Source organism: Pleurodeles waltl, chromosome 9 (genome assembly GCF_031143425.1).
Source record: "Pleurodeles waltl isolate 20211129_DDA chromosome 9, aPleWal1.hap1.20221129, whole genome shotgun sequence".
NCBI lineage: Eukaryota > Metazoa > Chordata > Amphibia > Caudata > Salamandridae > Pleurodeles > Pleurodeles waltl.
Genome location: NC_090448.1, coordinates 1,059,954,297 through 1,059,971,584, shown reverse-complemented (window position 1 = coordinate 1,059,971,584; position 17,288 = coordinate 1,059,954,297). Strand labels below are relative to the sequence as shown.

Sequence of the window (17,288 nt, the reverse complement as noted above, 5' to 3'; positions counted from 1 at the left end):
TAAGGCCTACAGAATCACTTAAGAGATAAAGGGCCTCATTCTCACCCTGGCGGTAATTACCACCAGGGCGGAGGTCGGCGGTAGCACCGCCAACAGGCTGGCGGTGCTCCGCCAGGCATTCTGACCGCGGCGGTACAGCCGCGGCCAGAAGCGGAAAGCCGGCGGGCTACCGCCGACTTTCCGCTGCCCGTCTGAATCCTCCATGGCGGCGGAGCGCGCTCCGCCGCCATGGGAATTCAGACACCCCCTACCGCCATCCTGTTCATGGCGGCTCTCCCGCCATGAACAGGATGGCGGTAGGGGGTGCCGCTGGGCCCCTGGGGGCCCCTGCCGTGCCCATGCCATTGGCATGGGCACGGCAGTAAGAGGGCCCCAAAAAGTATTTCAGTGTCTGCCCAGCAGACACTGAAATACGCGACGGGTGCAACTGCACCCGTCGCACCTTCCCACTCCGCCGGCTCAATTCTGAGCCGGCATCCTAGTGGGAAGGTTGATTTGCCCTGGGCTGGCGGGCGGCCTTTTGGCGGCCGCCCGCCAGCCCAGGGCAAATGTCAGAATCACCGCCGCGGTCTTTCGACCGCGGTGCGGTGTTCTGACGGCGGTACCAATGACCGCCCAAGTCATTATGCAGCATATAGGAGCAGGCCACAATGGCCCAATTGTTCCTCTTTAATTAAAAAAAAGGAGGCAGGATGATTACATATATATATATTTAATTTGATGGTGTTTTAATAAAGAAAAACAACATAAATGTCTTTCACAAACCCTTATTTGAGGTAACAGACAATGAAGCAAGCCAGGACATTGTAGCCCCATAGGCTGCCATTAAATGAGTGAAAATAGAGACTGTGCCTTTAGGAAGCTAGAGACCACCAGCATCCCATCATGCTTAGCAGGTGGCAGTTGCTTCAGTTCTTTTTTAAGACGACATATGCATGATGATGCTTTAGAGAGTTGATACATTTTTTTGTCCTACTACGGGGAAGAAGGAGGGTTGCTTATGACTATTATGGAAATTCCCCTACAAGAGAACTGGAGTTACATGTATGAAACTATTCCATTATAGTCATAAGCACTGAATAGATTAGCAAGCCCATCCATGCTTAAGGAGTTAGAGTGGACAAAAAATAATGTATTTTCAAGCAAACAGATTTCTAAGGGACGCCTGTCCAACTTGAGCGTCTGCTTTAGCATCGGACTCTAAGCAGTAATGTCTGGTAAATGTGTGGATTGATCTCCAGGTGGCTGTTTTGCAAATCTCTGGGATCAGGATATTACTTAGCAAAGCAGTGGTAGCTGCTTTACCTCTAGAGGAGGGAGCTTTAGGCCTAGCTGATAGTGTTTTATTAGCGTTTTGATAACATAAGAGGATGAAAGAAACAATCCATCTGAAAAAGGACTGCTTGGAAGAGGTCAAGCCCGTATGGACCAGACCATAGTGGACAAATAGTTGGTTCAACTTCCGAGTGGCTCGTGTCTTATCCAAGTAAAATTTTAAAACTCTTCTTACATCAAGGGAATGAAGAGATCTTTCAGCTGGAGAAGAAGAATTCTGGAAAAAAGAAGGAAGAGATAAGGTCTGATTAATGTGAAAATCCGAAATAACCCTAGGAAGGAACTTCGGATGAGTTATCATAACTACTTTGTTGGAGTAGAAGACTGCATGGTTCGTGAGAAGAGAGTGCTTGGATTTCGCTAACCCTGCGAGCCGATGTAATAGTACAAGGAAAGCGGTCTTCAAGGAAAGGTGTTGTAGGGATGATTTGTGAATAGGTTCAAAAGGTTCATGCATTAGGCGAGAGAGTACAATATTAAGCTCCCAGGGTGGTGATAGACGCTTAACGAGAGAGAAAACCTTCTTTAAATCCTCCAAAAAAACCTTGATGACTGGGATTTCGAGAAAAGAGGTTTGTGAAAGACATTTTCTGTAGGCAGTAAGGGCTGCCAGGTGAACCCTTATAGACTAGAATTGCAAGGCAGACTTTTCTAGATGGAGAAAGTATGGCAATATGACATAATCCTGGCAAGAAGTGGGATCTACGTTCTTGGAGTCACACCAAGTGCAGAATCTTTTCCCCTTGAAGGCAAATGCGGAACAGGTGGAAGGAGGAGAGATTGGGGTGTAGTATCTGACCTTGGAACTTTGCCAGGAGGTCTGACCTGCAAGGCAGCCTGCGACGGATAGACCGGTAAAGGAGGTCGGTGAACCACCACTGACGTGGCCACTCCGGTGCTACTAAGATCAATTTAACTCTTGAGTGGGTCAACTTGATGAGAACTGCTGGAATTAGGGAGTCAGTGGAAAACCGTGAAGAAATTTGCTGTACCAGTCGATCCACAGGGCATTCCCCTGATTGGTAGTACCTTGAGAAGCTTCGGCATTTTTTTCTTCCTGCGCTGGCGAACAGGTCGATAGAAGGAGTGCCCCACTGGTCAAATAAGTCGTAAACGATGTCATTGTGCAAGACCCACTTGTGATTTTCTTGCAGAATCATGCAAGAAAGTCTGCCTGAACATTTTGCACACCTAGAAGATGCATAGCGTTGATTGTTAGATTCCTGGCTATAAGCCACTTTCATATTGCCTGGGCTTACTCTGGACCTCGTCCCTCCCTGCTTGTTTAGGTAGTACATGGTGGTCGTATTGTCCGTCTGGACAAGCAGGGAGTTGGATTCGAACGACGAGTAAAAAACCTTTAGCACTAGATGGACTGCTCGTAATTCCAGAAGGTTGATATAGTATGTGGATTCCCTCTCTGAATATGTGCCTTGAATTTGAAGGTGGTCCATGTGATCTCCCCAGCCTAGTAGTGAGGCGTCTGTCACTATTGTTTGAGGAGGAACTTCTTGATGGAAAGGCACCCCCCTAAAGAGGTTCCTTGGGAGCACCACCAAGAGTGTGATCCTGTCCTCCCAATTGCCCATCAGCTGGTCCCTCTGGTTTGCTAGACACTCCTGTAAAGGTTGCATGTAGAGACAAGCATTCAGTGTGAGGAGGATGCAGGATGCCACTGAGCCCAGGAGAGAGGATATTGTTCTAACTGATGGATGGTGGCTGTCATGAGAGAGTGATATTTCCGAACGATCGATAAGCGTCTCTCCTCCAAAGGATACACTTTTTGCTGTAAAATGTTGATGGTCACACCTAAGTAGTGCAATGTCTGAATTGGGACAGAGTTCGATGTGCTGAGGTCGATTTGAAGGCCTAACAGTTGGAGAAGACAGCAAGTCCAGGTGTAGTGAAGCTGAGCTTCCCGAGACGCGGACGCCTTGATCAGCCAGTCGCCTAAATAGGGATAGACAAATTTTGTGCTTTCTCAGATGTGCAGCCACCACTGCCATGCACTTCAAGAATGTTCTGGGTCCAGACAGAAGGAGTTTGTATTGGTAGTGGTCTTGACCTACTACGAACCTCACAAACTTGCGGTGCTTTTTGGCATTTGGAATGTGAAAGTACACGTCTTGAAGGTCTATGGAAAAAAGCCAATCCCCTTAGTGTAATTGGGGATAAATTTGGTGAAAAGACAGCATCTGGAACTTTTCTTGCTGAATCCACTTGTTGGCTGATTTGAGGTTGATAATAGGTCGGAGTTTGTTCTTGTATCTTTTTTTCACCAGGAAGTACCTGGAGTAAAAGCCTGTTCCTAGATGGTGGTGAGGGACAGGTACCACTGCTTGTTTCTGTAGAGGATGTTGACCTCCGACCGCAGTAGAGCGAGAGTTGAAAACTGGACAGGCTTGGAGGGATGGACAGTGGAGGACTGGTGAATGTGAAACCATATCCATTTAGTACAATATTCAGAACCCAGGCGTCATTTGATATTTTTTGTCACTCTGCCAAATGAAATGGCATTTCCCCCCCCTCCCCTCCCCCCCCACTGGAGTGGGTAACAGAAGAGGGGAAGTAACAACTCAGGGTTTGGAAGCGGAAGGTAGTTTTCCACCTTGAGTGATTTGTTGGATGGATCTATCCCTGGCTTCTTTCCTTGGGTACTGGTGGTAGGGGCGCTTCAGTTGTTCGATGTTGCTTTCGTGTTGTCCCCACTGAGGGGTTTGAACCTGAGCATAGTACCTTCTTTGGTAGGGTTGGATAGATTTACATTGATCACTGGATCTTTCCAGGCCGACGGCTTTCAGGGTCTCCATATCAACCTTCGTCCTTGCCATTTTCATCTTCGGCATGACTTCCGAAAAGGGTTGTACCAGAGAATGGAAGATTTAAAATTCTCTGCTACGACTCTGGTTTCAGAGAGGTAAGACAAAGCCAAAAATGTCTTCAGAGAACTACCCCATGGCAGTATTCATGTGGCGCAAGGATCGAGGAGTACGCTACAGCACTAATTATCTGGTTGGAGACAAGTAGGCCTTAAGGATTTCTTGAAAATCCTCTGTTATCTCTTGGGAGGTATTCCATAAATTGTTGTGTGGAGTCCCATACTTCCCTATCATACCTCCCTCCCCCCCCACAGGAGGTACCGTGGAAGTAAGAGTGGTAGCATGTTGTTTTTTTAGCTGCCACTACTATGAATGAGTCCGGCATTGGATCAGTTTGTAGGAAAGCTGTTCTGGAGGGTGGTAATTCTTTTGAAGTCTGGAAGGGGCTGGCTTGACTGTGGCTAGTATTAAAAAGAATTCCATGGCTGGTCCTAGCAAGCCTGGTATCAAAGGCAACAGAGGTCTAGATGCTGCCTTGTGTTGTAAAGTCTCAAAGATGATTGAGGTTGAAGGAGTAGGAGTCACCTCAGTTCTGGACACCTTAGGGATGGTCTTAGCGGGTGTGGTCACTCCTCACTGCTTTACCTAATTTTCCAACCGGACTTGCCGCCAAAGGTAGGGCTTTGTCCAGGGGGGTGGGCAACTTCACTCACTGGAGTGACCTTGGGCACTGTAACAAGAGGCTTGAGCCTTTGAGGCTCACCGTCAGGTGTTACTGTTCCTGCAGGGGGGTGGGGGAGGTGTGAAGCATCTCCACCCAGAACAGGCTTTGTTTCTGGCCACAGAGAGCACGAAGGCTGTCACCCAATATTGTCAGAAACTTGTCTGAAAGTGAGGTTGGGACAGACTGGCCAGTGCTGCACTAGCAGTTTGGCTAACATACAGGGGGCATCTCTAAGATGCCCTCTAGGTGCACTTTTCAATAAATCCCACACTGGCACCAGTGTGGGTTTATTGTGCTTAGAAGTCTGATACCAAACTTCCCAGTATTCAGTGAAGCCATTATGGAGCTGTGGAGTTCGTAATGACAAACTCCCAGACCATAAACTCAATATGGCTACACTGCACTTACAATGTCTAAGAATGAACTTAGACACTGTAGGAGCATATTACTCATGCAGCTATGCCCTAATCTGTGGTATAGTGCACCCTACCTTAGGGATGTAAGGCCTGGTAGAGGGGTGACTTACCTATGCCACAGGCAGTGGTTTGTGGACATAGCACCCTGAGAGGGCTGCCATGTCAACTTTGTCTTTTCCTCCCCACGGGCACACACAAGCTGCAAAGGCAGTGTGCATGTGCTTGGTGAGGGGTCCCCCAGGGTGGCATAATACATGTCCCTGCCCACAAGGCCCTTGGTACAATGGGTACCTTTTACATGGGACTTAACTGTGTGCAGTGGGTGTGCCAATTGTTGAAACAAAGGTACAGATTTTGGGAAAGAACACTGGTCTTGGGGCCTGGTTAGCAGGATCCCAGCACACTCTCAATCTAAGTTGGCATCAATACCAGGCAAAATGTGGGGAGGTGACCATGCCAACAATGGCACTTCCCTACAAGGGATATGCCTTGAACGAGATCTCCTGGAACGGTGTCGATGACGTGAATGTCTTGATGTGGGTCTCGAACTGTGATGTCTGGACCAATGGAGTGACCTAGAGCAAGTTGTGGACCTATGAACCACTGGCGATGGAGGAGGCGGAGTAGGTTGAGGAGATGGCACTGCGAGCAGAGAGCCAGATGCAATTCGTAAACAGGAGTATGTTCTCGAGTACTGAGAGTCTGGTGATGTATAGATGCGCATTCTCTTTCGTCCTGCCTCCTGGATTCGTGAGGAGGTTGTAAAGCACCTTGACGTCTATGCCTCAACGTTGACCTGTTGGTCGACTGTGATATGCGTCAACACCTCGACGTTGGTATTGATCTCAAAGTCGATCTCCTATGAAGTCTCGACGTGATCTGGTTGACGGCGAATGGTGCGGCGATGTTGAACTCATTGATAGAGGTCTTATTGCTCTCAACGTCGATACCACATACCTTGAAAGCAGATGGTGTTGATTCCTCAACGGCGAACATGTAGGGGATGTACCTCTCCTTGACGTTCATTGGGACCTTTGCAGTTTTTCAGCTGGTCCTTCTCTGAGATGCTCACCAGATACCGATGAAAAAGCCCTGGTAGAGGTGTGAGCCTCTCCTGTCTCTGAGGTCCCTCTTACAGACTGATTCTGTTGTCTTCTCCTTTCCTCTGCTCCATGGAAGTGAATCTTCTGTCTCTGAGGGTGCATCTGGAGAAGGTCTTGCAATGTTGACACGTCGCAGGAACATGTGTGTCTGGTAGACAGGGAATGCACACCTCCTGAGGGTCTGTCTTGGCCTTCTTCCTTCCAAAGGATGGGCACTTATCGAGAACAGAAGACATTTTTTAGAGAAACTTTTTTGAAGTTCTGTCAGAAAAATCTTGGGAAAGACAAAAATTGTTGAATAAACCAGTTGTCACAAAGTTTTTGAAGTGAATTTCGAAGAAAAAAAGCCATATTTTGGCTGAGCTCAATGCTCCAGGGTCCTCTCAGCAGGAGCCGGAAAAAGGAACTGAAGCAACTGTCAACTGCTAAGCATGATGGGATACTGCTGGTCTCTGGCTTCTTAAAGGCACAGTCTCTATTTTCACTCATATAATGGCAGCTATGGGGCTACACGGTCTTGGCTTGCTTCATCTTTCTGTTACCTCATAAAAGGGTTTGTGAAAGACCCTCACCATCAAATGATATACATATGTAATCATCCTGGTCCCTTATTTGAATTAAAGAGGAACAACTGGGCCATTGTAGCCGGCTCCTGTAGGCTGCATGATGACTATCTCTTAAGTGACTCCGAAGGGCCTTACCAAAGACAGGCGAACATCTCCACATAAGAGGATATATTATGAAGAAGTGCTCCGGGGTCACTGCACTTGGGCAGGACTACTCAGTGCTTATGACTATAAATGGAAATCCCCTCTGAGAGAATGGGATTTAGATTTCGGCAGGAGGGATATCCATCACCGTTGTGATGAGTAAACCCTCCGCCTAGTTCTAAATCAGGCCCTACATCAGAGGAGAGGAGGGAGGGGATGGAGGTGGGACAAGGTAGGTTACTAGCCGAGGATCGCTCACCTGAAGGCTTACAGAGGCCGTGGTTGTTTGAAGAAGCGAAGATGGACCTTGCAACCATTCAGGGCAATGTGTGATTTAACACTTTGACCTGGGATGATCCCGGAAGGGCGCAAAGGAAAGGGGGCTGGAGAGAGGGGTTCTCGGGTCTTAGCCCTTCACCTACCCAGCATCAACAACAGCAGTTTTGTCTTGTACGGGCAATAATCTTGTGCTCTCCCAAAAGACACTACACATGAAAGACATCCGATTCTTTTACAGCTGCCTCAGTTCTGTTGTAGGTTTTGTGTATATTGCTATTTCTATAGCACGAACCTGGCTGTAAAGCAACGCAGCACTGACTGGATCTGAGCACAGCTGTAATGTTGACAAGTGCACTCACCTTTAATCTGAAATGACTGCTCTTATCAGTGACCTCCACAACCTCAATCACTGGCTGTACTTCAGATGCACAGTGCTCCTGAGGAAGAGGCTTAACAAAGTCGTCCAGGAAGCGATCAACATTTTCTTCAGTAACAAACAGCCAGTCCTAACAAATGAAACAACCATTACCACATGTTTTCAAAGCTTTTTCAAGAAGGTTAAACTGTCTTCTCAAATATGGCAGTTAATCATCTTAATATCTCATGACTTGCACTGGTGTTTACGCTAAACATCTACTCCTCTATCAGAGTTCCTGTTATTTTCTTTTTTTTTAAGTATTACCAAGCGAGATCGTGAGAAGGAAAGTGATGGAATGAAAGAAGGAAAGAGAAGGAAGGAAAGAAAGAAAGAAAGAAACAGGGAGGGAAGAAGGAAAACAGCACTATAAAGAAAAAAGAAGCAGTGAAGGAAAGAAAAAGAAAGAAGCAGTGAAGGAAAGAGAAATAGAAAAAGAAGGAAAGAAAGAAGGAGAGAAGGCTAGACCAAGAAACAAAGAGAAAAAAGGAAAGTGAAAGAAGTAAAGAAAGAAAAAAGAAAGCGAAAGAAAAAAGTGAAAGAAAAAGAAAGAAAAAAAAAGAAAGAGAAAGGAAGTAAAACGAAAGAAAGAAAGGAGACAAAGAAAAAAGGTAAAAAGAGGACAATGTTCGAATGGACACAAGCTGGTATGCTGTGAAATAGCAGCAGCCAGAAAAGCAAAATACTCCAAAAGGAATTTACAACATCACTGGCAGGAGATGGGATGTGAGGACTATGTGTTTAGAACCTGTTGTGATAGCATGACACTTCTAATGCACATTCCAAAGGCAACAATGAAGTACTTACAAACTAAAACAACAAAAACAAAGACACTGAAAGGAACTACCTTATGCGCAGATATGCTCCTTCCAGTTGCTTAAGTAGGCCTACCGACTGTCCCATGCTATATGCTGTACTGGGTGGACGCAAAATATGAAATCACACAACAACTTACAAATGGATGAAGAAAAGTGTCTGAAAGTCCCTACATGTAAGTATATTTTCCATATTTTAATGAACACAAAGATGGCTCACGCCAGACCTAAGAAGCATTATGACACAGACAGGGCGAATTTTTTTTGTTTTTTTTTATAACTTAATAGCGCATTAGCGCTGGATGCATTATAGTCCTTTTTTTAAATATTTGTAGCCATGCTATATAGCATGGCTACAAATTATTGCCAAAGCGGCACTGACCATGCTATAAAGCATGAATGAAAGGTAATGGCAAATCCAACGGCCACACAGGCAAGACATAAGGGCTTTGCCATACTTTTTTGGTCTTGGCACAAACCCCCTGTCATTTTGAGCAAATTAGTTAATTTCCTCAGGTGCAAAAAAACAACAACAAAAAACAATGACGTATGGCAAAAATCCTATTACATAAAGAAAGCAATTGCATCCATGTCTTAGTGAAAATACATTTGTAAGCAGATAACATCTGATCTCATAATAACATTTGTTGTCACAATAAATATCAATTTCAAAGGAGACTGCTAGACTAGAGTGGCGCTGATTAGAATAGCGTAAAGTGGAGTACAGTGAGGCAGAGTGGTGTGGTATAGAAATGAGTAGTGTCGAGGAGAGGGTCGTAGAATGGAGAGTCGTACAGTGGAGGGTCACAGAGTGTTGTTGAGTGGAGCAGAATGAGGAAGAGCGGAATAAAGTGTTGTGGCGTGGAGGAGATGGGCGTAGAGTAGAGTGGTGCAGAGTGGAGTGACGTATACTGGAGGGGCGTAGAATGGAAGGGCGTAGCACAGATAACAGTGTTGTAGAGTAAAGAGTCAAAGAATGGAGTAGAGTGGAGTGCCATAAATTGGAGGGGAGTTGAGTGGAGTAAAGTGTCAGAATGCAGTGAAGTGACAGAGTGGATCAGCATAGCATGAAGTGGTGTGGACTAAAGTGGCTTAGAGGTTGTAGAGTAAAGTGTCTTGAAGTGTACTTTCAGAGTGCAGTAGTGTCAGGGAGGATCACGGAGTGTAGATTCGTAGCGTGGAGTGGCGTAGAGTGTTGTGTCAGAGTGGAGGAGAGTGTCGTGGTGTAAAGTGGCGTAGAGTGGAGTAACGTGTCAAAGTGGTGTAACAAAGTGGCATAGAGTGGAGTAAAGTCCACAGATTGTCTACTGTGGAATGGCAGAGTGTCGTAGAGTGGAGTGGCGTAGAGTGGAGTGGCCTACAGAGGAGCAGAGTGTTGTAGAGTGGAGTACAGTGTTGTAGAGTGGCGTGGAGTAGAGTCTTGGAGAGCGGAATGGGTTAGAGTGTTGTGGAGTAGAGGAGGGTGGAGCAAAATGTCACAGTGGCGTGGCCTAGAGTGAAATACAATGGCCTGGAGTGAAGAATCAGAGTGGAGTGGAGAGGTGTGACGTACAGAGGAGTAAAGTGGCACAGTATCGTAGAGTGGAGTAGAGTGGCATAGTGTGTTCTAGAGTGGCATAGAGTTGAGTGATATAGAGTGGTATAGCAGAGAGGGGAGTAGACTGTCAATGTGGTGTGGAGTGTTGTAGAGTGAAGCTGCATAGATTGGAGTATGTATGATGTAATAGTGCTCTGCCAGTCCAGACAACACATTTTCAATTCAAATGGCCATTTCATCTGCACAGAAATACACCTTTACTGATAAAAAAAAAACACAGCACACAAACGATAATGTGAAGAAATGACATCAACAAGGGTATTGATTTGTTTTGATCGCATTAAAAAATTTATTTCGCCCACACTTCAGAATTACAAAAAAAGTGCTTCTACTGGATTGACTAATTCAAGCTGGACAGCCTAAAATAAATAAAGCAGCAAAAAGCAAGCAAATGTGACATATAAACGGTAAGCATTGAGTGGAATGCATTCCCAAGGAAGCTTTCTGAATATGGTCAAGATGTCTTCAGCAAACCAGACAGCTGTGTTGCCTGGTAGGCTTCAACCTAAAGACAGCTTCTTTGAAGTGTGTGTGTGCCATAGTAAAACACAGCTGCTAAGGGCACGAGGTCTAACAAGGACCATAGGGAAGAAGAAAAAATAAAAATAATACCTCAATCACAGCACGATCATAGGAAGGACAGTAATCAAGTTGAAGCAATTAGTAGTTGATCTATGCTCTAAACGAAAGAAGAGGATGTGCTGGCCAATTAGAAGGCAGCAAATTAAACTGACAATTAAGTCAATGAATGCTAAGCAGTTGGTTGGTTGCTAGTCCCTTATTGTATACAATATCTCTTGTAAGCTAGAGCGCATGTAGCACAAGCAAGACCTGAAAATGGGAATTCTGCCCACACATACAAGTGAGTACCTTTTGTGACGTACTGACGAACAATCATTAGCTTCAGGTTCGTGATGGTAGATTGTCACCCCAGAACCCAAGTATCTTGCTTTTCAGCCTCTAAATCTGTGTGGTCCCACCAGTCGAGTTTAGGTAGGATTTAACCACATCCCAGAATGTTCTCAGCCATGGGCATGATCATATGTTGTGCAGGAAATCACCCTGTTACTCACATCCCCTTAGAGATCAGAGCTTGTCATTGGTATCAGCAATTTCCTGCTGCACTTACTTTATGTAGCAGTTTGAGTTTCTATAGTTTGAACTAGTCCTAACAGCCATTTTCTATGGGTATGACAGAGCTTCTTCCCATTCAGTAACCTCTTGTCTCGCCTCCACCCCCACTCCCTGTCTACAACCTACTGTACCCATAGTTTGTGTACTTTATCCACAGTGATACTGACTCCAGTTTTGTAGATCAGCAAAACGGCCTACTTAGGCAATGCACCTGACAGGGCTTTATGTTTCAGAAGGGACCCATCTAGACCTAATTGTCTCCCGAAATTAGGTCTAGTGAGGTCAATTGAAGTAATTTATGATCTTCTGATCTAGTCATTCCATATTGTACTCTCAACTGCCCAGACATGTTCAGTCCTTCCAGACTCCACATATCTCTCAGAGTGGAGATCCTTATTATGCCCCAATGGTTAAACCCATATAGGAGGCTGTTATCCATAGAAACGGCAGGCATATGGATGAGGATATTTTCCCAGACAATTTTTGGTTTCCCCATACCTTAATCACTGTTGCCGGCACGATCACACACTATGGGCATGCCAAACCAGCCTGCCCTCATACACGAAGCAAAATTGACGAATTCATGGGCTAGACACTGGGATCCTGCGATGGTCCTAGACATGACAGGTAACCCACCATGGCTACGGGACTGCAGACACAGTAACCATCCTGCAGGCCATTCAAGCTTCTTGCTCTGCACTCAAATCTAAAAATCAGGCAGGGAGGTCCAGATCGAGGCCACCCCACTATAGCAGGACTTTCCAGGTGTGGCTGACAGGATCACTGAGGTGGAGGGACGCATCTCAGAGCTGAAAGATTCAGTGAGGGAGCTTACATCGACAGTTATCCACCTTTAAGCAATGTCCAAAACCCAGAGGGACTGTGCAGAGGATGCGGAATATAAGGCATGGCACTGCAACCTCAGAGTTGTGGGATCTCTCTCGGGAGAGGAGTGCTCGGCTCTGGAATATTTCCTTGAGTGTTAGATCACATCTTAGACACCTGTGGACCAGCTTTCTACCTGATCAGCATCTAGTGGACCCACAGATCCTTGGAGCGGAGGTCTCCCCCTAGAGCGCCTCTGAGCCCAATGATAGCGAAAATCCTCAAAAAAACAGGACAGGGGACACAATCATAGGGTAAGTTTGGCAAGCAGGGGAAGTCATATTTCAATCACATCGCATTATGAACTTCCTGGACTATAATCATCAATGCAGAAACAGTGGCAATATTATGACAAAGTTAAGCAGAAGGTCATAGCACTCAAACTTTAATATAATGCTTATATACACAGAGAAACTCAAGGTGATTTATGCCTCCAAATCCCTTTTCTTCAACACTCCAGAGGCTGTGTGGGACTGGACGACAGAAGAGCAGCTATTTTGGTGCAATCAGGCCCCCTTCCGGTTCCAGGACATCTCGCAGAACACTGCAAAAGGTATCCAAGACGCAAGTTTCCTCGGAATCTGAAGGTTCTCTTCTCAAACATATACACAGCCAAAGGCGCGCCAAAGGCAAGCCCGTCTGCGCCTGTCCACGCCCGTAAGAGCCGAGAGCCCAGGAATGTTGTCGCTCCTTCTACCGAAAGGTTGGTCTACTACTCTCAGCAATTGTTAGTTTATAATAACATCTCTCTTTGCCTAATACCATCAACCGCTCTCTCAAACCCTATAATTCTGTCTTGCCATAGCTGCTCCTGGTCTCCATCACCTGTTTTGCCATCCCTTTTGGAGAGCACTTCTAGTCATCTAGGCAGACTGTACCTGCTTAACTGTCGTACACTGTTTTGCACATCTTCACTCTCTTAGATGGCCATCATCCTGACATCCTATTTCTGACAGAAACATGGCTTAAGGAAGACTCCTCTTCCGAAATCCTCAAGGCACTCCCCCCTAACTACTCGATTGTCCATCTAGATAGGTCCCAGGCTGGAGGGGGTGGCATCGCCATTATCCATAAGAAAATATTTAAATGTATTACTACCACTCTTGACATTCCAGGATGTGAAAGTATGGCTTTTTCACTATATCTTTCTGCTACTTTTACCTTCTCTGGAATTTTAATCTACCGCCCTTTGGGTCCTTATGCGAGCTTCTTACAAGCTCTACCCGACTCTAAACCAAGTTTTCTCTGCAAAACTCCTAACTTAACCATACTTGGGGATTTTAACATTCAGATTGACAATAGGGACTGCCCCTCGGCAAAATTACTTTTATCCTCGATGGCAGCACTAGACCTTACCCATCATACTATTGGGCCTACCCACCATAAAAGCCATACAATCGACCTTATATTTAGCAATCCCTCTGATCTTTCCCTCCATACTCTTCTGCCTCTTAAGTGGGAAGACCATTTTTTACTGTCATTCACTCCTCCCTATGACAGCTTCTCCAGGCATCCAGTAGGCACTAAATCTACCGGTCGCCAATGGTCAAAGCTCCACCCTAAAGTATGGCATAATACTCTTCTCTCTTCATCTTCTATCTATAATGATCCCAATCTCACGACAGTAGAGTCTTTCAACAACTGGATGTCCACCTCCCTAGACTCTATTTTGCCGATTAAGACAAGACTAATAAAATCCACATGTAAGCTCAACTCCTGGTTCTCTCCGCAATTGTTAGAACAAAAAAAGAAGTGTAAGAAGTTGGAAAGAATGTGGAGAAACGATTATAGTATCTCTTCCAAGGTAATTTACAGAGAAGCTGTTAGAAACTACCATGAAAACATTAAGCTAGCCCAATCCCTATTCTACAGCACTAAGATTGAGCAGTTGGCAAACTCCCATAAACAAATGTTTTATATTTTTAAAGAACTCTGCCACCTTCCCCCTAAAGAATCACCAATAGAGGCCTCTACCGAACATAGCAATAACTTGGCAACCTACTTTCAGGAGAAAATCACTGACATATACTCCTCCTTTCCTACCACTTCCAACCAGAAGCTTAAAAAGGAGAAGTGTGCCAATCCCCAGTCCTCAGGGATTTTAATTTCAGAGTTTCGGCCCCTAACAGAGTCGGTGGTCACAGACCTCCTCCATAACATGAAATCTGGGTCTCCTCTTGATCCCGCCCCTCCCGCCATTATGGCATTGGCTTCTGACGTCATTGTTCAAAGTTTGACAAAAACTCTCAATCACTCCATAACCTCAGGAATTCTGTCTCAGTCCCTTAAACATGCAATCATCAAACCTCTTCTGAAAAAAACCAAACTCAACCCCACTTTGCTTAGTAACTACAGGTCCATTGCCCTTCTCCCCATTCTAGCAAAAATCATGGAAAAACATGTCAATAAGCAACTGACACGCTTTCTTGAGGACCATGAACTCCTAGATCCTACTCAAATGGGATTTAGGCCCCAATACAGTAGTGAGTCGGCCCTCTTGTCTGTCACTGAATCTACCCGGCAACTCTTAGATCAGGGTGGGCGCGCAGCTATTATTCTATTGGATCTCAGTGCCGCCTTTAACACCGTAGATCACGATACCCTCCGTAGTAGGCTCTCTAGTATTGGGATAGAAGGCACAGCACTGGCCTGGCTCTCCTCCTTCCTCACTGGAAGAACCTTTCAGGTCTTAGATAGTTCCTTCCTGTCCAATATCCTTACCTTGGCCTGTGGAGTACCTCAGGGCTCTTCTTTAAGCCCTACTCTATTTAATATTTATCTTTCTTCTTTAGCCAAAATAGTCAAACCATATGACCTGTCAGTGGTAACCTACACTGATGATACTCAGTTAGTAGTATCTCTATCCAACACTAAAGATCCTTCTCTAACCAATCTTTCCTTCTGTCTGGCTGACATTGGTAAATGGATGAATCTGTCTAAACTGAAGCTCAATGATGGGAAATCTGAGGTGATGATCGTAGGCAACGGCTCCCCCCCCAATCTCTTGGCACTATATCCAGATGCCTTTAGCAATCCCCTCCCCCCACCCCCACAAGGACCACATAAAGAGCCTCGGTTTTTTACTGTACTGTCGCTTAACGATGGAACAACAAGCCAAAAAGATCTCTTCCTCCTGGTTTGGCCTCCTTAGAACCCTAAGGACAATTTTCAAGCTGTTACCTCCTCTGGCCAGAATAATTCTTATTCAGGCCATGATTCTCTCGCGACTTGATTACAGCAATTCCCTTTTCCTTAGCTCTCCGGACTATGTAGTGAAGAAACTCCAGGTCGTACAGAATGCTGCTGCAAGACTGCTTATGAATTCGCAGAGACATCATTCAGCTAAGCCAGCCTTAGCGCGCTTCATTGGTTGCCCATAAAACAGCACATTCATTTCAAAGCCTTATGCATGATACATAAGGTCTTGCATGGCAAGGGACCCCACTACCTTGGAAAATGTATTCTTCCATATGCCCCCACTAGATATCTTAGATCTTCCACCACCCACCTAGTTCACATAGCATGCTTCAAGAGGTCCTCATGGGGAGGCAAATCTTTCTCAATCAAGGCAACATGCCTTAGGAACACCCTTCCCCTAGAACTCCGGCAAGAACCTCTAGAACTATCTTTCAGGAAAAAACTAAAAACTGTCCTCTATCTGACCTAACTTTCTTTCCCGAGTCATCTTTTTTCTTGTATTTGATACAGTTACTTTCCTTCTTAGCGCTGGGAAGCCTTTGGGTAGGCATGCACTTTATAAATTCCCTAAACTAAACCAAACTAAACTAAACAGCCAGGCACTCAGCTCTGAGGGCGGTTGTTGTTCACACAGCACACTGACTTGTAGACTTTTACAGGCATAAAACTGTTGTTCAATTCTCCTCTATGATGTACTAATGTTTACCTTTCAGCACCAATATATCTTTTGCTTTGATGCTCCTGTATAGAGTACACTGGGAGACTCTAGTTGGACTGACACCTAGTTTTTGTTTGGGGGGGGGGGGGGAACAGATGCTTCTGGGTGGAAGTGTTTGGTGGGGTTGTTGTGGTGTGGGGTTACTTAATTTATCTCATTTGGGCTAGTTGCCCATCTGAGTTTCTAGTCACAGGTTCTTGCACAATATGACAGTCACCCCTGTGAGGCGTTTCACCACTAGACTTCAGATGTCCCACATAGGCTACCATCCAGGGTCCCATGGGCTTTTGCTCATCACTTACTGCCTACCTGCAACCATGCATAGTTTACAATTATGACTTGGAATGTTAACAGTGTAAATGACCAGACTAAAAATACAGTGGTTCTCCGCTTTGCAAAGCATCACACCTCCAAGAAACCCACCTACTGGGGAACAACTGCTCTCTCCTAGCTTGCTCCGGATACAACAGGGTGTGCCATTCCAGACATACAAGAGGATTCGGGGTAGGAGTGATTCTTCTCCATTTTGCATTTTTCTTTAGCTGCCTCCCAGGTGATAAAAGACTATCTAGGCAGGTACATTGTAGTGGAGCATACCCTAGACGGTGTACATGTCCCTCCTCTCCTGATTATTGCCATGTCAGAAAGGCTACAGGATGTGATACTAGATCTACCATAGGGAATCACCATGATCAGGGGAATTTAATGACATTATGAACACCAAGGTGGGCTCTACAGGACCCCTAGGCTACAGAAGTGGTCACAGGGGGGAAATAGGGAGCTGGACTGAAAGCCTGGACTCTGTGATTCATATATAGGGCATGGAACCCCCACGATCGTTTTTATACCAATTTGTTGGCTGCATACAAGTTCTTGTACCACATTAACCTATTGCTACTCCCAGCTGTCGACCTAGGTTGCATGTTACGTTCCCTCATACTATCCAGAGGCATCTCGGACGACGGCCCGTCACTCTCTGTTCTGGGTCACCAGTTTAGGGACCAAGGGCCCAATGTATGAGCGATTTTGCAGTCGCAAAAGGCGAATTTTGCCTTTTGCAACTGCAGAATGGCCTTTTCTAATGTACCATCCCTATTTTGCGAGCCAGCATGCAAATATTGACTCACAAAATAGAGATTG

The 17,288-nt window shown here is 45.5% G+C and overlaps 1 protein-coding gene across 1 annotated transcript in view; it reads right to left on the bottom strand.

The window, feature by feature from the left end:
- Positions 1-17,288, bottom strand: part of DNAAF2 (dynein axonemal assembly factor 2) — a 145,699-nt gene that overhangs the window by 68,806 nt on the left and 59,605 nt on the right. Inside the window, exon 2 of the mRNA XM_069208701.1 lies at positions 7,746-7,892. Within this exon, the coding sequence (XP_069064802.1) occupies positions 7,746-7,892 (147 nt within the window). The remainder of the gene's footprint in view (positions 1-7,745; positions 7,893-17,288) is intronic.